We start from the raw sequence: 16793 nt of genomic DNA, 5'->3' as shown, positions 1-16793 counted from the left end.
AGACTTTTATAGTAAAGAAAACTCAAATTTTAATATATTTGGTCATCACAGCATGGATTACAAATAAAAAGTAGAAGCCATGAGTAGATAGTGGTAAATCATTATTGTTATGTATATGCATGCAGTAAACCTTTAAAAATGTATTTTTGATCTTTGGAAGCATGGTAATAGGAACAATTGCTATTCCATACACAGATTAGTAGACTTTTTCCCATTATCTTTCCTCCTTAATCATGAGGATAAATAACACTCATATAACTCAAAGCAGAAATTAGATGCTAACATTTCTGGTATTAGTAGATTGATTGAATAACAAAGTGAACAACTCGGAGAGATTATCAGGTAGAAGAAAAACAAAAAGCACTTAAAGTTCTTTGTGGTCTTTTTAATGAGACATCAAATCCCGGAATGCCTTTCATTTAAAATGATTTCACAAGGGGTTCATCTAATCAGAGGTTTCATGGAGTGTTGTAATGGACTTCAAGAGGCACTGTGAGTTTGCAGAAGGGTGTGTGTGTGTGTCGGAGTGGGGTGGAGGACTATAATGCTAACCAGCTTTCCCCATCTGTAAACTGGTGATAATGTTTTGAAAATTGTGAGGTGTTATATAAATGTTTGAGAAATACCATGATTGTAGCAGGTAAAATTCTATTTCTTTATTTTTATTAAGTCCTATAAAATTTACTCTGAGCTCCCATCCCACAAGGCAAATTATCATTGGTACTCTTTCTGTGTGTCTTCCCTAAGGTTCTACACGTGGCACACTTACTTTTCCCTCTTTTATTCCTGATAGTCATCCCCAACAGTTCTCAGACAGTCTAGAAAGGTCTTAGGAAGTTTCCAGGGGAGGAGGAAGAGGTCTTAGGCAGAGCAAAATTTTCACCTCCAATTTTGGGCGCACATCTGTCATCTTGGAGATGCCCATTGTCTATGTCCTTCCTCATGTTCTCCTGGAATATTATAGCCCTGAGGTTTATGGCCCATGCTCAAATAAGGGAGTCTGAGAGCTGAGAGGCTGGGGTCTAAGATCCAGCCACTAGAGTATACCCAGCAAACTCTTCTCTTGGAGGCCTTGCTTCCTGCCTTCAGTTTGCAGGACTTTGTATCCCTTTTCCAGACTGGAATATCTCTTTCTCTTCTACCATCAGAGGCATTTCTGTCTCCCCCACCCTTCAGACCCTTTCACAAAAGACAGGAAGAGGGTGCTTTTGTAAGCAGTTTCCACCTTCTGACCAAAAGTAAAGTGATTTTTCTTGAAGTGAAGATTAAAAAATAGGGAACATAAAACTCAAACTAACATACCAGCACATTATTTTTAAAATATAAAGCACAAAAATAATGTTACTTTTCCTTGTTTGTCCATATACAGTAAGAAAGCAAGCAAAGAAAAATTTCAGAGGTGAAGGTGAGCAGCTATTTAAGATGGGCATCAAGATTCTCCAGCAGTCTAAAAGCCAAAAACAAAAAGCAGAGTAAGTCTTTACCCAGTTACATAAACCAAGTTAAATTTCCAGCTTGAAAAAAAGAAGACTCCAAAATCTAGGTTGTCATTAAAATTTTATTGAAATAACAAATAAGTGTATTTGCCCATAGCTTTTCTTTTTTAAATGATCAAATAGTATTTAAAAAATCCTACAAATTATCAGCCTAAATAAATAGAACTGTATATGAGATTGTGGTTTCTCCACATTAAGTTAAATGAAGAATTAAGGAACTTACCTGAGCCTTCAGGTAAAAATGTTCTCTTTTGGCTTTTTATTAGATATTCCAAATGAAATTATAATAACTATGTGTTGTTTAAATTACAGTAGTTGTTTTAAAATGGCTTATTCTACCTAACTAAACATTTGTTCAGCACTTCTGGTTTTAAAGCACTTTCATGTATGTGATCCCATTTTATCCCCAAAACAGACTAATGAGTTAAGAGCTTCACTCTTCCCCATTAAAAAGTTGAGAACAGGGAATCAAGGATGTTAAATTAAGATGATCACAAATATAAAGCAGGGAAGTGACTAAGCTGTGTGTGTCCATTTTTTCACTTGTCTACTTGTCTTCAAGGGGGTCAGAAATATCTTCTCCCCTCAGTAGAGGGGCACAGTATGAGGTCACCCCTCAAGTCTCTAGTTAAAACTCCTGCATCAAATCCTAGTTCTACCATTTACTGGCTATGTGATCCTGGGCAAGTTACTTAACCTCCTATTGCCCTAAATAATATAGTCAAGTTCTTAGAATAATGACTGACACACAGTAACCAGGAGATAAGCATTTATTTTTATCTCTAGTCCTCTAACCAGTAAGTAGAAGATGTGGTATAAAAGAAAGCAAGTGTGTCTTGAACCAATAGTAGAAAGGCCAGGCTCTGCACTCCCAAGGAGGCATCTTTTGTTTTCAGGCAAATTAAGCAAACTTATTAGCCCTGGAGGAAGCATCCCAATGCTGTGTTAGCCAGCCCTAGAGAGGCCAACAGCAGAATCCATGAATTCTTTCTTAAAACTCAAAGCAAGTGTAAGAGTACAGAGGATGGGGGCAGGCAGTCCACTATGAACCTGGTTATAACAACATCAGCAACTGCCATTTAAAAGTATCTGTCCTGGGCTAGTTAATGTTCTAGGCATTTATGTGTGTGATATTATTCATTGCTTACTATTATATTATTAGACATAGATTATTATCCCCAAATTACAGAGGAGGAAAAGAAACACCAAAAGGACTTTGTAATTCTGCCAAAGTCAGAAAAGAAAGAAGGGCATTGGTTCTCTCACTCATTCATTCAGCCTCTTTGTACGTATGAGAGGAAAATCACTGAATTAGTCAGTGTTATTAGACATATAGACAGATGTTAAGCAAGCATGTCAGGGAAACACAAACTTGTCTGAAAGAGTTAAGAAGCCTCAGTGACAACCAGGGTTAACTATCATTAAAAATTACTCTCCATCAGCAAAGAAAGTTTGGGAGCCATGCTGCTACCCCACACCAATTTTCTGATGTGTTCTAGAGAGGTATTTAGCCTCCCCCTTCCCCAGCACCCACCTTAGTATCTAATGCCAAATCCTTTAGAGATAATCAAGATACCTAACTGAACTTTCTTTCTGGGATATGTTCCTGCTGCCCAGTTTTACCCACTTTTTTTCCTTTTGAGAATGGCAGTCCAGATTTTAATCCTACCTAATTCACCAACAACTTTCTCCAGCCTTGGGTCCTGCTTCTAGTATCCGTTATATCACCTTGACTTTCCTGGCAGGGGATCTAGATACCCACCTCTCCCTTGGAATCAAAGACACATAGTAGGGTTGGTTTTGCAACCTATTGCTGCCACCAGGACCAGTGAATGGATATATCTTACTGCTGGCTTCTTCAGTCCAAGTTTTCTCTGCCGTGGTCCATGTTGATGCCCTTCAAGTCTGAGCATCTCAAAAGGCTATGCAGTTGCAACAACAAGCCATGTGACAGAAGGGCTTTAGGAGTCTGTATCCTGATGTCAAATGTATCCCTAGATGCCAGACGTTTGCATTCATTGACCTTTGAGACCTTCTATCTTATTTGTTTTCTGTTCCCCCAGAATCCCAGCAGGCTCTGACAATTTTTTTGCCATCCAGAACCCTAATGTCTATCTATATATCACTCAGTACCATCTCTTTTTGTCCATTCTATTCTGCTCCAGTCTTTTACAAAGAGCAGGTTATTTTAGTATCCATCTGGAAAGATGGTGTATAAAGCTGAGTCTCCTAATCCTTCTGAGTTGGTAGCAATGGTAGATATGTGCTTGTTCCTGCATTTGATTCAAGGTCACAGGTAGGGGTTAGTGCTTTCTTGTCTTACCACTACAAAAAAAGTAAGTTATAATAGTAAAAATTAATCCCAAAAGTACTCTGTGTCTCTGACACAAGTTTTGGCCTTGTAAGTCTCTCTATCATTTCTATTATACAGATCAGGTTCAAGTGACTTCTGACCCCTCAGAAAATGCAATGTAAGGCAATCCTATGGCATCTAAATTTGCAATCACTAAGCTTTTATACCATCTACCCACTAATTATAGGACAAAAATTACAATACTATAACATTTTAGAACCTATGCAGTAGTAGTAGTAGCTAAATTTATTGTGTATTTTCTCTGTACCAGTTGCTGTACCTAACACTACATATGGATTATCTCACTGAATTTTTCCAGCAACCCCATGAAATAGGCACTATTATTATCCCCATTCCATAGATGAGAGAGGCACAGGGAAGTAAGTAAACTGCCCAAAACTCTCAAACTAGTAAGTGGTGGAGCTAGGATTTGAACCCAGGCTGTCAAACTCTAGAGCTCATAACCATCAGTTTTTGTTAGGTTATTGTTCTTTTTTGCACAGCCAGGCTTTGATCTGCTGAAGAATATGTTGCATTTTTTTAAATTATCTTAGAATATTAATGGACTCTTGTTCTCAAACTAGTAACATCCTTGATGTGACATACCATTTTTTACTATTTTAATTGATTTCTATAATATATTTCTGAGTTCATTTTATAAAACAAGTACTCATGGTGAACTTGCAGTTTGCTATTTTAGGATAAGTACCTCAATTTTTTCACTTCACTTCACTTGGTATATAAGCTTGAAACATAATGCATCCTATATATTTCTACTGTTTTTATCAGCTTCACTATTTGTCAGATATAGTGCAATTATAATCATAGAATAATCTAGGAGTAAAAAAAAACTACTCATCTAGGGATGTAATGGACCTCAGCTAAACTGTATTGTTAAGAACAATCATAACAGAGTCCTAGAGACAAGCAGTATGAAGGAGGGGATGTAAAATTGCATTTTTGATAATCAAACTTCTAACTTTATATTCTTGAAACAGAGCCTACATACTCTTTGCCAAAGCAGCTGACATGGGAAACTTGAAAGCTATGGAGAAAATGGCTGATGCTTTGCTATTTGGAAATTTTGGCATGCAAAACATAACAGCAGCTATCCAATTATATGAGTCTTTGGCTAAAGAAGGATCACATAAAGCCCAAAATGTGAGTTTTGGAAGAAAAATGAAATATTAATTAGCTACATTCTGAGATAAATATAGGCAAGTAACCTATAAAAGGGGTTGGACAATAGTATTTTCATTCTATTGTGTGAGCCCAAACCTAGGGAAGTTACTGTAACACACTAAAATAGTATAAAATCAGGACAGGGACACAGATGTAGCCCTGGGAAAATTCTTACAATTGCATAGGTAGCCTTCATGAATGGAACAGAACTACTTTCTAATCTACCTTCCCATCTTTCATGTCCATGTATATGTTTTGAGATAATTTGAAAACTCCAAATTTCTAACATAAATTTTATGTAAAGTATATTCACCTATACAAAGAAATATGGAACTAAATCTATTACTTAGGATGATGTTTTCTGGGTTTTTACATTTGAAATATTTTATAAGATAAATATATTTCCTTTTCTATTTTAAGAAATGCATTTCACTTTCTTCTAAGAATAACGTTAAGTCTTTCATAGAAAATCTGGAAAACAGAAGAAAAGCCCTTCATAAGTCAACTATCCTGACTGAATTATATTTGCCCTCAGCTTCTCTGTCTGCATCTTTCTTTTCACATAATCCTAATCACAATGCAAGTGTATATATCATTTTGTTTCTGGCTACTTTCACTTAATGCTAGAGCAAAAGCCTGTTTTCATGTTGCTAGTCTTTTTAATGAAAATATTTCTTTCTAATAACAAAGAAATTCCTGCTTATTACAAAAAGAAATCTAAGAATTCAGGAAGTCTGAAGAAGAAAGTAAATGTTGTTTATAAACTTTCCTCCAAGAACTTTATTTTTTAACCATCTAATAAACTGCAGAAGCTAGGCTTTAAAATCAGAAACACAAGTTTAAATCTACTCTGCCACTTGCTTATTGTGAAGCTACTTAACAAAACCCTTTCCCCTTCTTCCTCATAAGAATTTGACCTTTTGTTCACTTTCTAGTTCTGTTGCCCTGGTAATTCGATTGGAATTAAACATTAATTGTGCTTCTAGGTAGCATTGATTGTATTTGAAATGACCTCTGATTGGCAGACTTCCTTTAGACTGGGAGAAATGAACTATAAATACCTGATGGTGGTGATGGTGGTAGTGATTCCTACAGAGACCCTGAACCCTGTAGTTGTGGAGTTGTTACATGGGAAATGACATTTTTATGTCAGATTGGCTCCCACACCTACCCAGTGTGGATCTCACTCCTTGGGTCTCAGCCATCATCTGAGGGACCAAAGATGATGGCTGTTATAAGATTGTGCAAATTGCTGCAAAGACTCCCACAGGAAGGAGAGGCTGATGCTGCCTTCTGGCAAACTGTGGTTCCTGTGCTATGTCCACCTGAATAGACTGTTGATAAATTTAGTTTATGGGAGCCTTGTGAATCTGTATGTTTACTTGAACCAGAAATTGTACCATAAGTTCAATGATAGTGGGACAATCTCTCTAATTTCTATTTGTAGAGTTAGGATAATGACAAAACACTGGGAACCATCACTCTGTTCTATGTATCCATGGGTCTGTTTCTGTTTTGTTTGTTCATTTATATTGTTCTTTAGATTACACATATAAATTAAATCATGTTATTTGTCTTTCTCTGACTCACATTTCACTTAGCCATAATACCGTCTCTAGGTCCATCCATGCTATTGCAAATGGTAAGATTTCATTCGTTTTTATGGCCAAGTAATATTCCATTGTATATATGGATGGAACTGGAGAGTATTGTGCTAAGTGACATAAGTCAGGTGGCAAAAGACAACTACTGTATAATCTCACATATAATAGGAACCTAATGAACAAAACAAACAAATGGAGGAAAGAAAGGGAATGGTCTAGTTAAAGGACAAGTATAAATGACCCATGGACATGGACGACAGGGTGGGGACTGACTAGGGGAGCAGTGGGTGGGTGGGGCAGGGGAGAGCAGTGAGAGAAAATTGGGACAACTGTAATAGAACAACAATAAAAAATTGAAAATAGAACAAATAGTCATGGGAATATAAAGTACAGCATGGGGAATATAGTCAATAAGATTGTAGTTACTAACTATGGTGCTAGGTTAGTACTGGAAACTTTGGGGGAAATACATTTTCAAGTACATGGTTGTCTAACCACTATGCTATACACCTGAAACTAATACAAAATACTGGTAATACTGAATGTAAACTGTAATTTAAAAAAACACTGGGTACTGTGTCTATCTGGTTTTTAGTTGTAGCTCTATAATAACGCAGTGCCTGGGACAAGAAATATAATGAATCATATATTTACATATAATTAAATATATGTGCAATTAATTAATTGTATAATAATTATTATTACATAATGATTAACAGTAAAATAATTAATGGAGTTACTGTGGGAATTACAATAATAAAATAATTGTGAGGATTAAAATAATTAATTCCACACCTAGAACTTTGTAATCATTCATTATAAAGAAGAATATAAATATTGCTCCCACTATTATTCTTCTACAATTTTTGCTATAACTATGTAGAATTTATTTTTTAAAATGAGATCACACATTAATTGCTGTTTCCTAATCTGCTCTTTATTCACTTAACAATATATTATAGACATCTTCCCATGTAAACACATACAGATCAACATCACTTTTTTAAATAGCCATATAATTGCTATTAAGCTGTTGAATATTATTTTTACACCAAGCAAATTTTTGCAGTTAAATATAAAATAATTATATTTACAAAAAAGTAAACAAATTTATAAATACTATAGAGTTAGTATACCTTCATTCTTCATATTTGGATAATCAAATGTAAAAAGTCAAGTTCCAAGAAAGACCAAATGTTATCATGCACAACACTAAACTGGTACCAACAAGCCCTTACAGTAAGATGGTGGCATAGGTAAATACGGTATTCAATCCTCCCACAACCACCTCAAAATTACTATGAAACTACAGAACAACCATCATTCAGGACTGCCTGAAATCTAGCTGAACAGAAGTTGTACAACTAAGGATAAAAAGAAGCCACATTGAGACTGGTAGGAGGGCAAGACACAGAATTGACTGGTCCCACACCCACATGTGTTGGATAAAAATCAGGGAGGATATCTTGGATGCAGAGCCCCCTCCCAGAGGAGTGAAATATCACAGCCCCACACCAGGGCCCCCAGTCCATGGTTCAAGTGCTGAGAAATGGAGTTTCCATAACTTCTGGCTGTAAAAACCAGCAGAGATTATAGCTGAGTGAGCTGGATGGCTTATGGAGGCCCAAGAATTCCTCTTACAGGCTTGCACATGGACTTACTCCAATTCACTTGCTCTGAGTTCCAGTGCTGGGACACACAGGGTGGAACTGAGTTGTCCAGTATCAGGGCAAGAACTGGAGGGGCAGCTTTCTCCCAGACAGAAGTGTAAGCAGAGGCCATTGTTCCTTTTCTGGAACAGAGCCAGCAGGCGGGTACCGTGTCTGAGGTTCCATCAACCTGGCTAATACAGTTTGCCCCACCCTGGTGATTCCCTGAGATCCCTCCACACCAACTTGTGGACCCACCCCAAGCCATTTCCCGTGGCTTTTCCATACAGCAGCCTATCTTAGCTCATGCTTCAGACATTCCTAAAATCTTTCAAATAAGAGCATTTAACCTCAGCATGTCCCATAACTCTTGCTAAATGGTCCCAGGCCTGGCACTGGCAGCAGCTGGCCTTAGTTCACAGCTTGGCCTCTCCTGGGCACCTCTAGGCCCAGCATAAGAGGCAGTCATCTGCAGATCACTTTGCAGCAATGCTGGGTGGCTCCATGCAAGGCATAGGTAACGGCTGACCTTGGTTTCATCTCCAGGGAGGCCCCAGAGGCAGCCCACCTGGTGGATAGCTTCAGACCACATAGAAGTACCATGCAACCTCTTCCACAGGGACACACTCAAGGGGTGGACTTGGCGGGCACCAGAGCACCAAAGAAGTGAGCCCTTGTATAACTGATCCTCCATAATAGTCACAGCCAGCCCTCACAACCAATTGGCCTAGGGGTAAATCCTTCCTACTGAGGTGCCAACAACAATCAAGGCTCAACTACAACAGGGGGGTTTACACAGCCCCCATGGGGGGCACACCTTGAGTGCCTGGCTTGGGTGACTGGGGAGGCTGTGCCACTGGGCCCTATAGGACACTTGCTACATAAAGCCACTGTGCCAAGCCTAAGAGTTGTAGTAGCTCAACCTAATACATAGAAACAAACACAGGGAGGCTTCTAAAATGAGGAGACAAAGAAACATGTCCCAAGAACTAAACAAAATGGAGACAAGCAATCTACTAGATGCAGTATTCAAAACATTGGTTATAACAGTTCTCGGTGAATTCAGGAGAAGAGTAGATGAACTTAATGAGAACTTCAACAAAGAAATAGGAAACACCAAAATGGAAATAGAAGACATAAAAAAGAAACAGTCAAAAATGAAGAATGCACTGGCTGAGATGACGAGTAGAGCCCTACTGATATGGCTCAGTTGGATGAGCATTGTGCTGCAAAGCTAAAGGTCACCAGTTGAATTCCTTGTCAGGGCACATGCCTGGGATGCAAGCCAAGTTCCTAGTTGGGGTGCAGATGAGAGGCAACTAATTGATCTTTCTCTCACACATCAATGTTTCTCTCCCTGTGTTCCCCTCTCTCTAAAAAATAAATAAAATATTTTTTTAAAAAGTAGAGTAGATAAAGCAGAAAATCAAAGTAGAGATTTGGAAGATAAGGAAGCAGAAACCACCCAACCAGAACAGCACAATGAAAAAAGAATACAAAAACAATGAGAATAGTGTAAAAACCTCTAGAACAACTTCAAGCATACCAATATTCACACCATGAGGGAGCCAAAAAGAGAGAGAGCAGTAAACTGAAAACTTCTCCAAAGAGGACATATGGAAGACCAATGAACATACAAAAAGATGCTCACCATCACTAGTCATCAAAGAAATGCAAATTAAAACCAAAATGAGATATCACCTCACACTAGTCAGAATGGCTATCATCAATAAATCAACGAACAAGTCCTGTTGAGGATGTGGAGAAAAGAGAACACTTTTGTGCTATTGGTGGAAATGCAGGTTGGTGCAGCCACTGTGGAAAGCAGTATGGAGATACCTCAAAAAATTAAAAATGTATCTCCCTTTAGACCCAGTAATTCTACTGTGTTACCCTATGTTCATTGCAGTGTTAATTACAATTGCAAAGATATGGAAGCAGCCCAAGTGTCCATCAGTAGGTGAGCAGATAAAGCAACTATGGGACATTTACACAATGGAAGACTACTTGGCCATGAAAAAGAAGAAAATTTTACTCTTTGTGACAACATGGATGGACCTAGAGAACATTATGCTAAGTGAAATAAGCCAGTCAGAGAAAGACAAATACCATATGATTTCTCTCATATGTGGAATCTAATGAAGACACTAAACTACCAAGCAAAAAAGAGACAGACTCATAGATAGAAAGCAGAATGACAGCTCTGGGGTGGGGGAAAAAGTGGAGGTTAGGGGCTGGAGGAATTGAACAAAAAGGAAAAAGGACTTATGGACATAAACAACAGTGTGGTGATTGTAGGGGGTATAACGGTGATAAATGGTAATGAGAAAATATAATAAAAAATGTAAGAGAAAAGAACAGTAATTAGTAAATTGGAGAAAAATGGAAAAGAAAAGAAAACCTATGTAAAACATGATGAAAAACTTTCCTAACCTGGTAATAGAAATACACATACAAGTTCAGGAAGTGCAGAGACCCAAACAATATGAACCCAAAGAAGTCCACACCAAGACATCATAAATATAATGACAAAAGTGAAAAACAAGGAAAGGATCTTAAAAGCAGCAAGAGAAAAGCAGTTATCTTCAAGGGACCTTCCATAAGACTGTCAGCTGATTACTGAACAGAAATGTTGCAATCCAGAAGGGTTGGCAAGAAATACTGAAAATAATGAAAAGCAAGGACATACAAGCAAGCTTACTCCACCTGGCAAATCTATCTTTGAGAATTCAAGGATGGATAAAGAGCTTCCCAGACAAGAAAAAACTCAAGGAGTTTATCACCACCAAATCAGTATTATAAGAAATGTTGAAGGAACTTACTTAAGAAAAAGAAGGGGAAAAAAACAAAAGTATGAATAATTAAATGGCAATGAATACATATCTATCAACAATTACTTTAAATGCAAATGGATTAAATCTTACAATCAAAAGACATATGAAGGCTGAATGGATAACAAAACAAGACCTTTACATGTGCTGTCTACAAGAGATTCACTTCAGATTGAAAGACAGACAGTCTAAAAGTAAATAGATAGAAAAAGATATTTCATGAAAATGGAAACAAACAAAAAAACAGTTGGGGTAATAATACTTATACTGGACAAAATAGATCTAAACAACAAAATAAACCAGAACAGAAATACACTCATAGATATAGAGAACATTTTGATGGCTGCCAGATAGGAGAGGGGGATGGAAGATGGGTGAAAAAGGTGAAGGGATTAAGAAGTAGAAATTGGTAGTTACAGAATAGTCAAGGGGATGTAATGCACAGCATAGGGAATATAGTCAATAATATTGTAATAACTGTATAGTGTTAGATGGAAATTAGATTTTTGGGGATGATCACTTAGTAAGTTACATGATGTCTAATCACTGGGTTGTACACCTGAAACTAATACAATATTATACATCAACTAATTAAAAATTAAAAATTATTTAAAATTTTAAAAAAGGAACAACCTAATTTCTTTCAAAACTAGTGAACATGTATTTTACTTTTCAAGGGGTATATTAATTAATTAAGTCAACAATTATTTCTTGGACATTGATTATGTGGTAAACATAATCTAGCTAATGGAGACAAAAAGATTAACAGGTCAAAGTGATTATTAGTCAATCTGAAATATAAACAAATAATTGCAGCACAATCCATGTGGACTCCAGTTAATATGTGTATAAAGTGCTTTAGCTCTCTCCTTGTTCACTGGGTGCTGAAGTTGGGTGGATGGCAGCAAACAGTCTCCACTAGAGGACCAAGCAGCCCAGCCTCACAACCCCGGACCTCTCCCTGTGCTGCCCACACCACCAGGCTCCTGGCCAGAAAAGAGACTTCCAGTCAAAATGAAGGCATAGGTAAACACAGCTCACCTCCTTGCACAACCACAGTAAAAATTACAACTAAATTACAAAACAACTGTCACCCAGAATCATCAGAAAATCAAGCTGTATGAAAGTCTATCAACAAAGGAATTGAAGAAGTTACATTCATCCATATAGGTGCAAGGGCGAGAGACCCACAACATGGAGATACAGAATGGGCAATCCCACATGTATGTGTGGTGGTTAAAAATTGGGAGGGATATCTCAGGAGCAAGGGATCCCAGCATTCCAGTGCCAGAAAGATAAGTCCCTATAACTTCTGGCTGTAAAAACCAGTGGGGATTGGGCCAATGGAAGAAACTGTGCGATTCTCAGACACCTCCTCTTAAAGGGCCCACAGTAGACTTAGTACTTATGCAGACTCACTCCATCTGGGCTTCAGCACCAGAGCAGCAGCTGGAAGGGCACCACTGGCATATGGGGAGAAACTGAAGTGTCTGGCATCAAGAAGAATGTTGGGGGACAGGTTCCTTCCAGACAAAAAGCTAGAGGCCAGGCAGCAGCCATTGACCATTTTCTGAGCCCTCCTCCACACAGAGCCATAACACAGCAACAACATATCAGAGATTCTATTGATCTGGTTCATAAGGGTTGCCCTGCCCTGGCAATTACCTAAGGTTCTGCCCCATCCACCTTATGGGTGTGCTTTTCTACTGTAGGCCATGCTATAACAGGGAGTCAAAGCAGTTCTATTATTAGGTACAATCTAAGAGACTGAATGTTTTTTCTTCTTTATGTTCCAGATCATTGATTTGATTCTTGGTCCCATCTACTCCATGGTTGATTACCTATAAATTTTTCTTTATTTTACTTCATGTAACCTTCATTTCTGCCTGAGTCTTTTTTTATGCTGTTGAAGTACACAATGAGTTCCTTGAGCATCCTAATAACCAGTGTTTTGAACTGTGTATCTGATAGATTGCTTATCTCCATTTTCCTTAGTTCTTTTCCTGGAGTTTTGTTCTGTTCTTTCATTTGAGTCATATTTCTTTGTCTCATTTTGGCAGCCTCCCTGTGTTCATTTCTATGAGAGTCTGTTGTAGAGGTTCACAAGATCCTAGAACATACACAAGCCCACACATCCATGAATCTGCACCAGAAAGGCCCAATTTGCTTGTGGAAAGTGAGGGAAGTAACAGAAAGTGGGGTGAGAGCCAAGCAAGCAGGCAGCATTATTCCCTCTCTGACCCTTTCCCCACATATAGTGCCACAATGCAGCAAAGTGGGTTGCCCACTTTGATGAATACCTAAGACTCCACCTTGTACAACATAACAGGTGAGCTGAGACAAAGAAATATGGCCCAAATGAAAGAACAGATCAGAACTCCAGAAAAAGAACAAAGCAACTAGGAGACAGACAACCTGTATGATACAGAGTTCAAAACACTGGTAATCAGGATGCTCACAGAAATAATTGAGTTTGGTCACAAAATGAGGAAAGAAATGAAGGCTATACAAAGTAAAATAAAGGAAAATATACAGAGAAACAACTGTGAAGGAAAGGAAACCATGACTCAAATCAATGATTTGGAACAAAAGGGAAAAAATAAATATCCAACAGGAACAGAATGAAGAAACAGGAATTCAAAAACATGAGGAGAGGATGAGAAAACTCTGGGACTACTTTAAACATTCCAATATCCAAATCATAGGGGTGGCAGAAGGGGAAAAGGAAGAGTAAGAAATTGAAAACTTATTTGAACAAATAATGAAGGAAAACTTCCCCAATCTGGTGAGGAACTAGACATGTAAGTCCAGGACACTCAGTGTCCCAAAGAAGTTGGATCCAAGAAGAAACACACCAAGACATGTCATAAGTTACTCAAGACTAAAGATAAGGAGAGAATCTCAAAAGCAGCAAGAGAAAAGACAAGAGTTACCTACAAAGGAGTTCCCATAAGACTATCAGCTGATTTCTCAAAAGAAACGTTATAGGCAAGAAGGGACTGAAAAGAAGTATTCAAAGTCATGAAAGGCAAGGACGTGCATCCAAGACTACTCTGTCCAGCAAAGCTATAATTTAAAATGGAAGAGCAGATAAAGTATTTCCCATATAAGGTCAAGTTAAAGGGGTTCGTCATCACCAAGTCCTTATTATATGAAATGTTAAAGGGATTTATCTAAGAAAAAGAAGATCCCAAAAACTATGAACAGTAAAATGACAACAAACTCATAACTATCAACAACTGAACCTAAAAATAAAATCAAAAACTAAGCAAACAACTAGAACAGGAACAGAATCACAGAAATAGAGATCACATAAATCACTTTTAGCAAATATCAGTGGGGTGGGGGAGGGGAAGAATGGAGGAAAAAGGTACAGAGAATAAGCATAACTGGTAGGCACAAAATAGGGGGAAGTTAAGAATAGTATAGGAAATGGAGAAGCCAAAGAAATTATGTGTACAACACATGGACATGGACTAAGGTAGGAGGCAATGCTAGAGGGTTGGGGGGGTTCATGGAAAAGGAGGATAAAGGGGAGAAAAAAATGGGACAACTGTAATAACATAATCAATAAAATAGATGTTTAAATAAAACAAGAAAAAAATAATAAAAAAAAACAAGGCTAGGGTGAGGACCATATGGGACTTCAAACATAGCAACACTCCAATCATGGAGGTACCAGAAGGAGAGGAGAAAGAGCAAGAAATTGAAAATTATTTGAGAAAATAATGAAAGAAAACTTCTCTAATTTGGTGAAAGAGGTAGACATGCAATTCCAAGAAGCACAAAGAATCCCAAATACAATGGACCCCAAAAAGGCCACAAGACACATCATAATTAAAATTACAAAGGTTAAAAATAAAGAGAAAATCTTAAAAGTAGCAAGAGAAAAGCAGATAGTTACCTACAAAGACTGTCAGCTGATTTCTCAAAAGAAACTTTGCTGTCCCTGCTGGCTAGAAGGGACTGGCAAGAAGTATTCAAAGTGATGAAAAGCAAGGACCTACAACCTAGATTACTCTATCCAGAAAAGCTATCATTTAGAATCAAAGGGCATATAAAGTGCTTCCCAGACAAGGTAAAGCTGAAGTAGTTTAACATCACCAAGCCATTATTATATGAAATGTTAAAGGAACTTATTTAAGAAAAAAGAAGGTAAAAACTATGAACATTTAAATGGCAATAAATTCACAACTATCTAAAATTGAATCTAAAAGACAAACTAAGAAACAAGCAGAACAGAAACAGAATTATACATATGGAGTTCATTTGGAGGGTTATCAATTGGGAGGGGAAAATGGGAGGAATGACACAGGGATTGAAAGGTACAAATTGTTAGATACAGAATAGACAAGGGGATGTTAAAAACAGTACAGGAAATGGAGTAGCCAAAGAACTTATATGCACGACCCATGGACATTAACTAAGTCGGGTGGGGGGATTGATGGAGAAAATGAAGGCTAGTGGTCAAGTGGGTAAAAGGGGGAGAAATTGGACAACTGTAATAGTATTATCAATGAAATATATTTTTAAAAACAACCAGAAGAAAGATGTTGTGGGAGACACATTACAAAATTGGTTTTTCTCTAATGAATTTACTAGAAGCATCCAAAATAACAAAAAGTGTTTTCAGCTTAGAAGAAAGCAACATTTTTTTAAAAGTCTAGTTTTTTTTCCCTAAAGAAAAGTGCTTTTGACACAGAAAAGGGTCTGACTAGCTCTCCTTAGATCAGGTAGAGAAGGCTTCGAGGAAGAAGTCACATTTGAACCCAGTCTAGAATATTGGATGTAGGTAATATAAAACATTTATTTTTTTCTGTTTGATAAAATGTCAAAGTTCTTCTCTCAGAAAAGAAATTTCAAGTTAACATAAATGATACATTAAACACTTGGACTTTAGATCTGAACCCCAAGTTTCACTCCACAAACCCCAGTAAGTGTGGTTCTGTTGCACAGTCACAGAACACTTTCTAATTCCAGTTAATTGACCTTCAATCTTTAGCCATTGTTTTTTAAGGAGAACCAGGTAGGAAAATGTAATTGGTTTAGTGCTAAATCAATACCAGAAAAAACAACTCTAAATGGCCATGTGTTATCAAAGCCATCTTTGTAGATAAGAACAGGCATTTGGGGTAGAAGCATGGTGTAGTAGCAGAGCATGGGTTCCAGAATCAGTCTGACAGTGTGTGAATCCAGATTGTACAACCTAATGATACCCATTCTTTTGTTCAATCTTCCAGTATTCTTGAAGAAGTTACTTCTCTAAAACTGTTTTCCCACACATGAAAAGGGTATTAATAATAAGGTCCACACTATTCCAAAAGGTTGCTACAAGAACTAAATATCTTCAAGAATGTTTAGCAAATATTAAAGAACATTTAAAAATGATGTCGTGTAACAATTTTAATTCCAACTTCTTTGCCTTTGAGTAAGTTAGTCCTGGCTTTACATCTCAGCTCTAACACTGACCCTTTCGACCTGCCCTCTCTGAGTCTCAATTTCCTCATCTGTAAAATGAGGATAATATTTGTCTAATATATGTGTGTGTGTGTCTCATGAAAACAAGAAGACAGAATGTGGGTGAGAACAAATTTATCACCTGAAAGGCTGACCTTGACCTGATATGCAAAATGCAACCACACTGTTTATTGAAATGGTGCAATACTACTTAGCAAAAT

The 16793-nt window shown here is 37.5% G+C and overlaps 1 protein-coding gene across 1 annotated transcript in view; it reads left to right on the top strand.

Moving 5' to 3' along the window:
* Positions 1-352: 352 nt before the first annotated feature.
* SEL1L2 (SEL1L2 adaptor subunit of ERAD E3 ligase) overlaps positions 353-16793 on the top strand; it is a 92972-nt gene continuing 76531 nt past the window's right edge. Inside the window, exons 1-3 of the mRNA XM_045832617.1 lie at positions 353-369; positions 1374-1472; positions 4848-5010. Of these exons, the coding sequence (XP_045688573.1) occupies positions 1423-1472; positions 4848-5010 (213 nt within the window). The 5' untranslated portion in view covers positions 353-369; positions 1374-1422. The remainder of the gene's footprint in view (positions 370-1373; positions 1473-4847; positions 5011-16793) is intronic.

This window comes from Phyllostomus hastatus, unplaced genomic scaffold (genome assembly GCF_019186645.2).
Source record: "Phyllostomus hastatus isolate PE091 unplaced genomic scaffold, TTU_PhHast_1.1 phas_contig_17, whole genome shotgun sequence".
Classification (NCBI taxonomy): domain Eukaryota; kingdom Metazoa; phylum Chordata; class Mammalia; order Chiroptera; family Phyllostomidae; genus Phyllostomus; species Phyllostomus hastatus.
The sequence above is the reverse complement of the archived record's forward strand: the minus strand, read 5'-3'. Positions and strand labels throughout refer to the sequence as shown.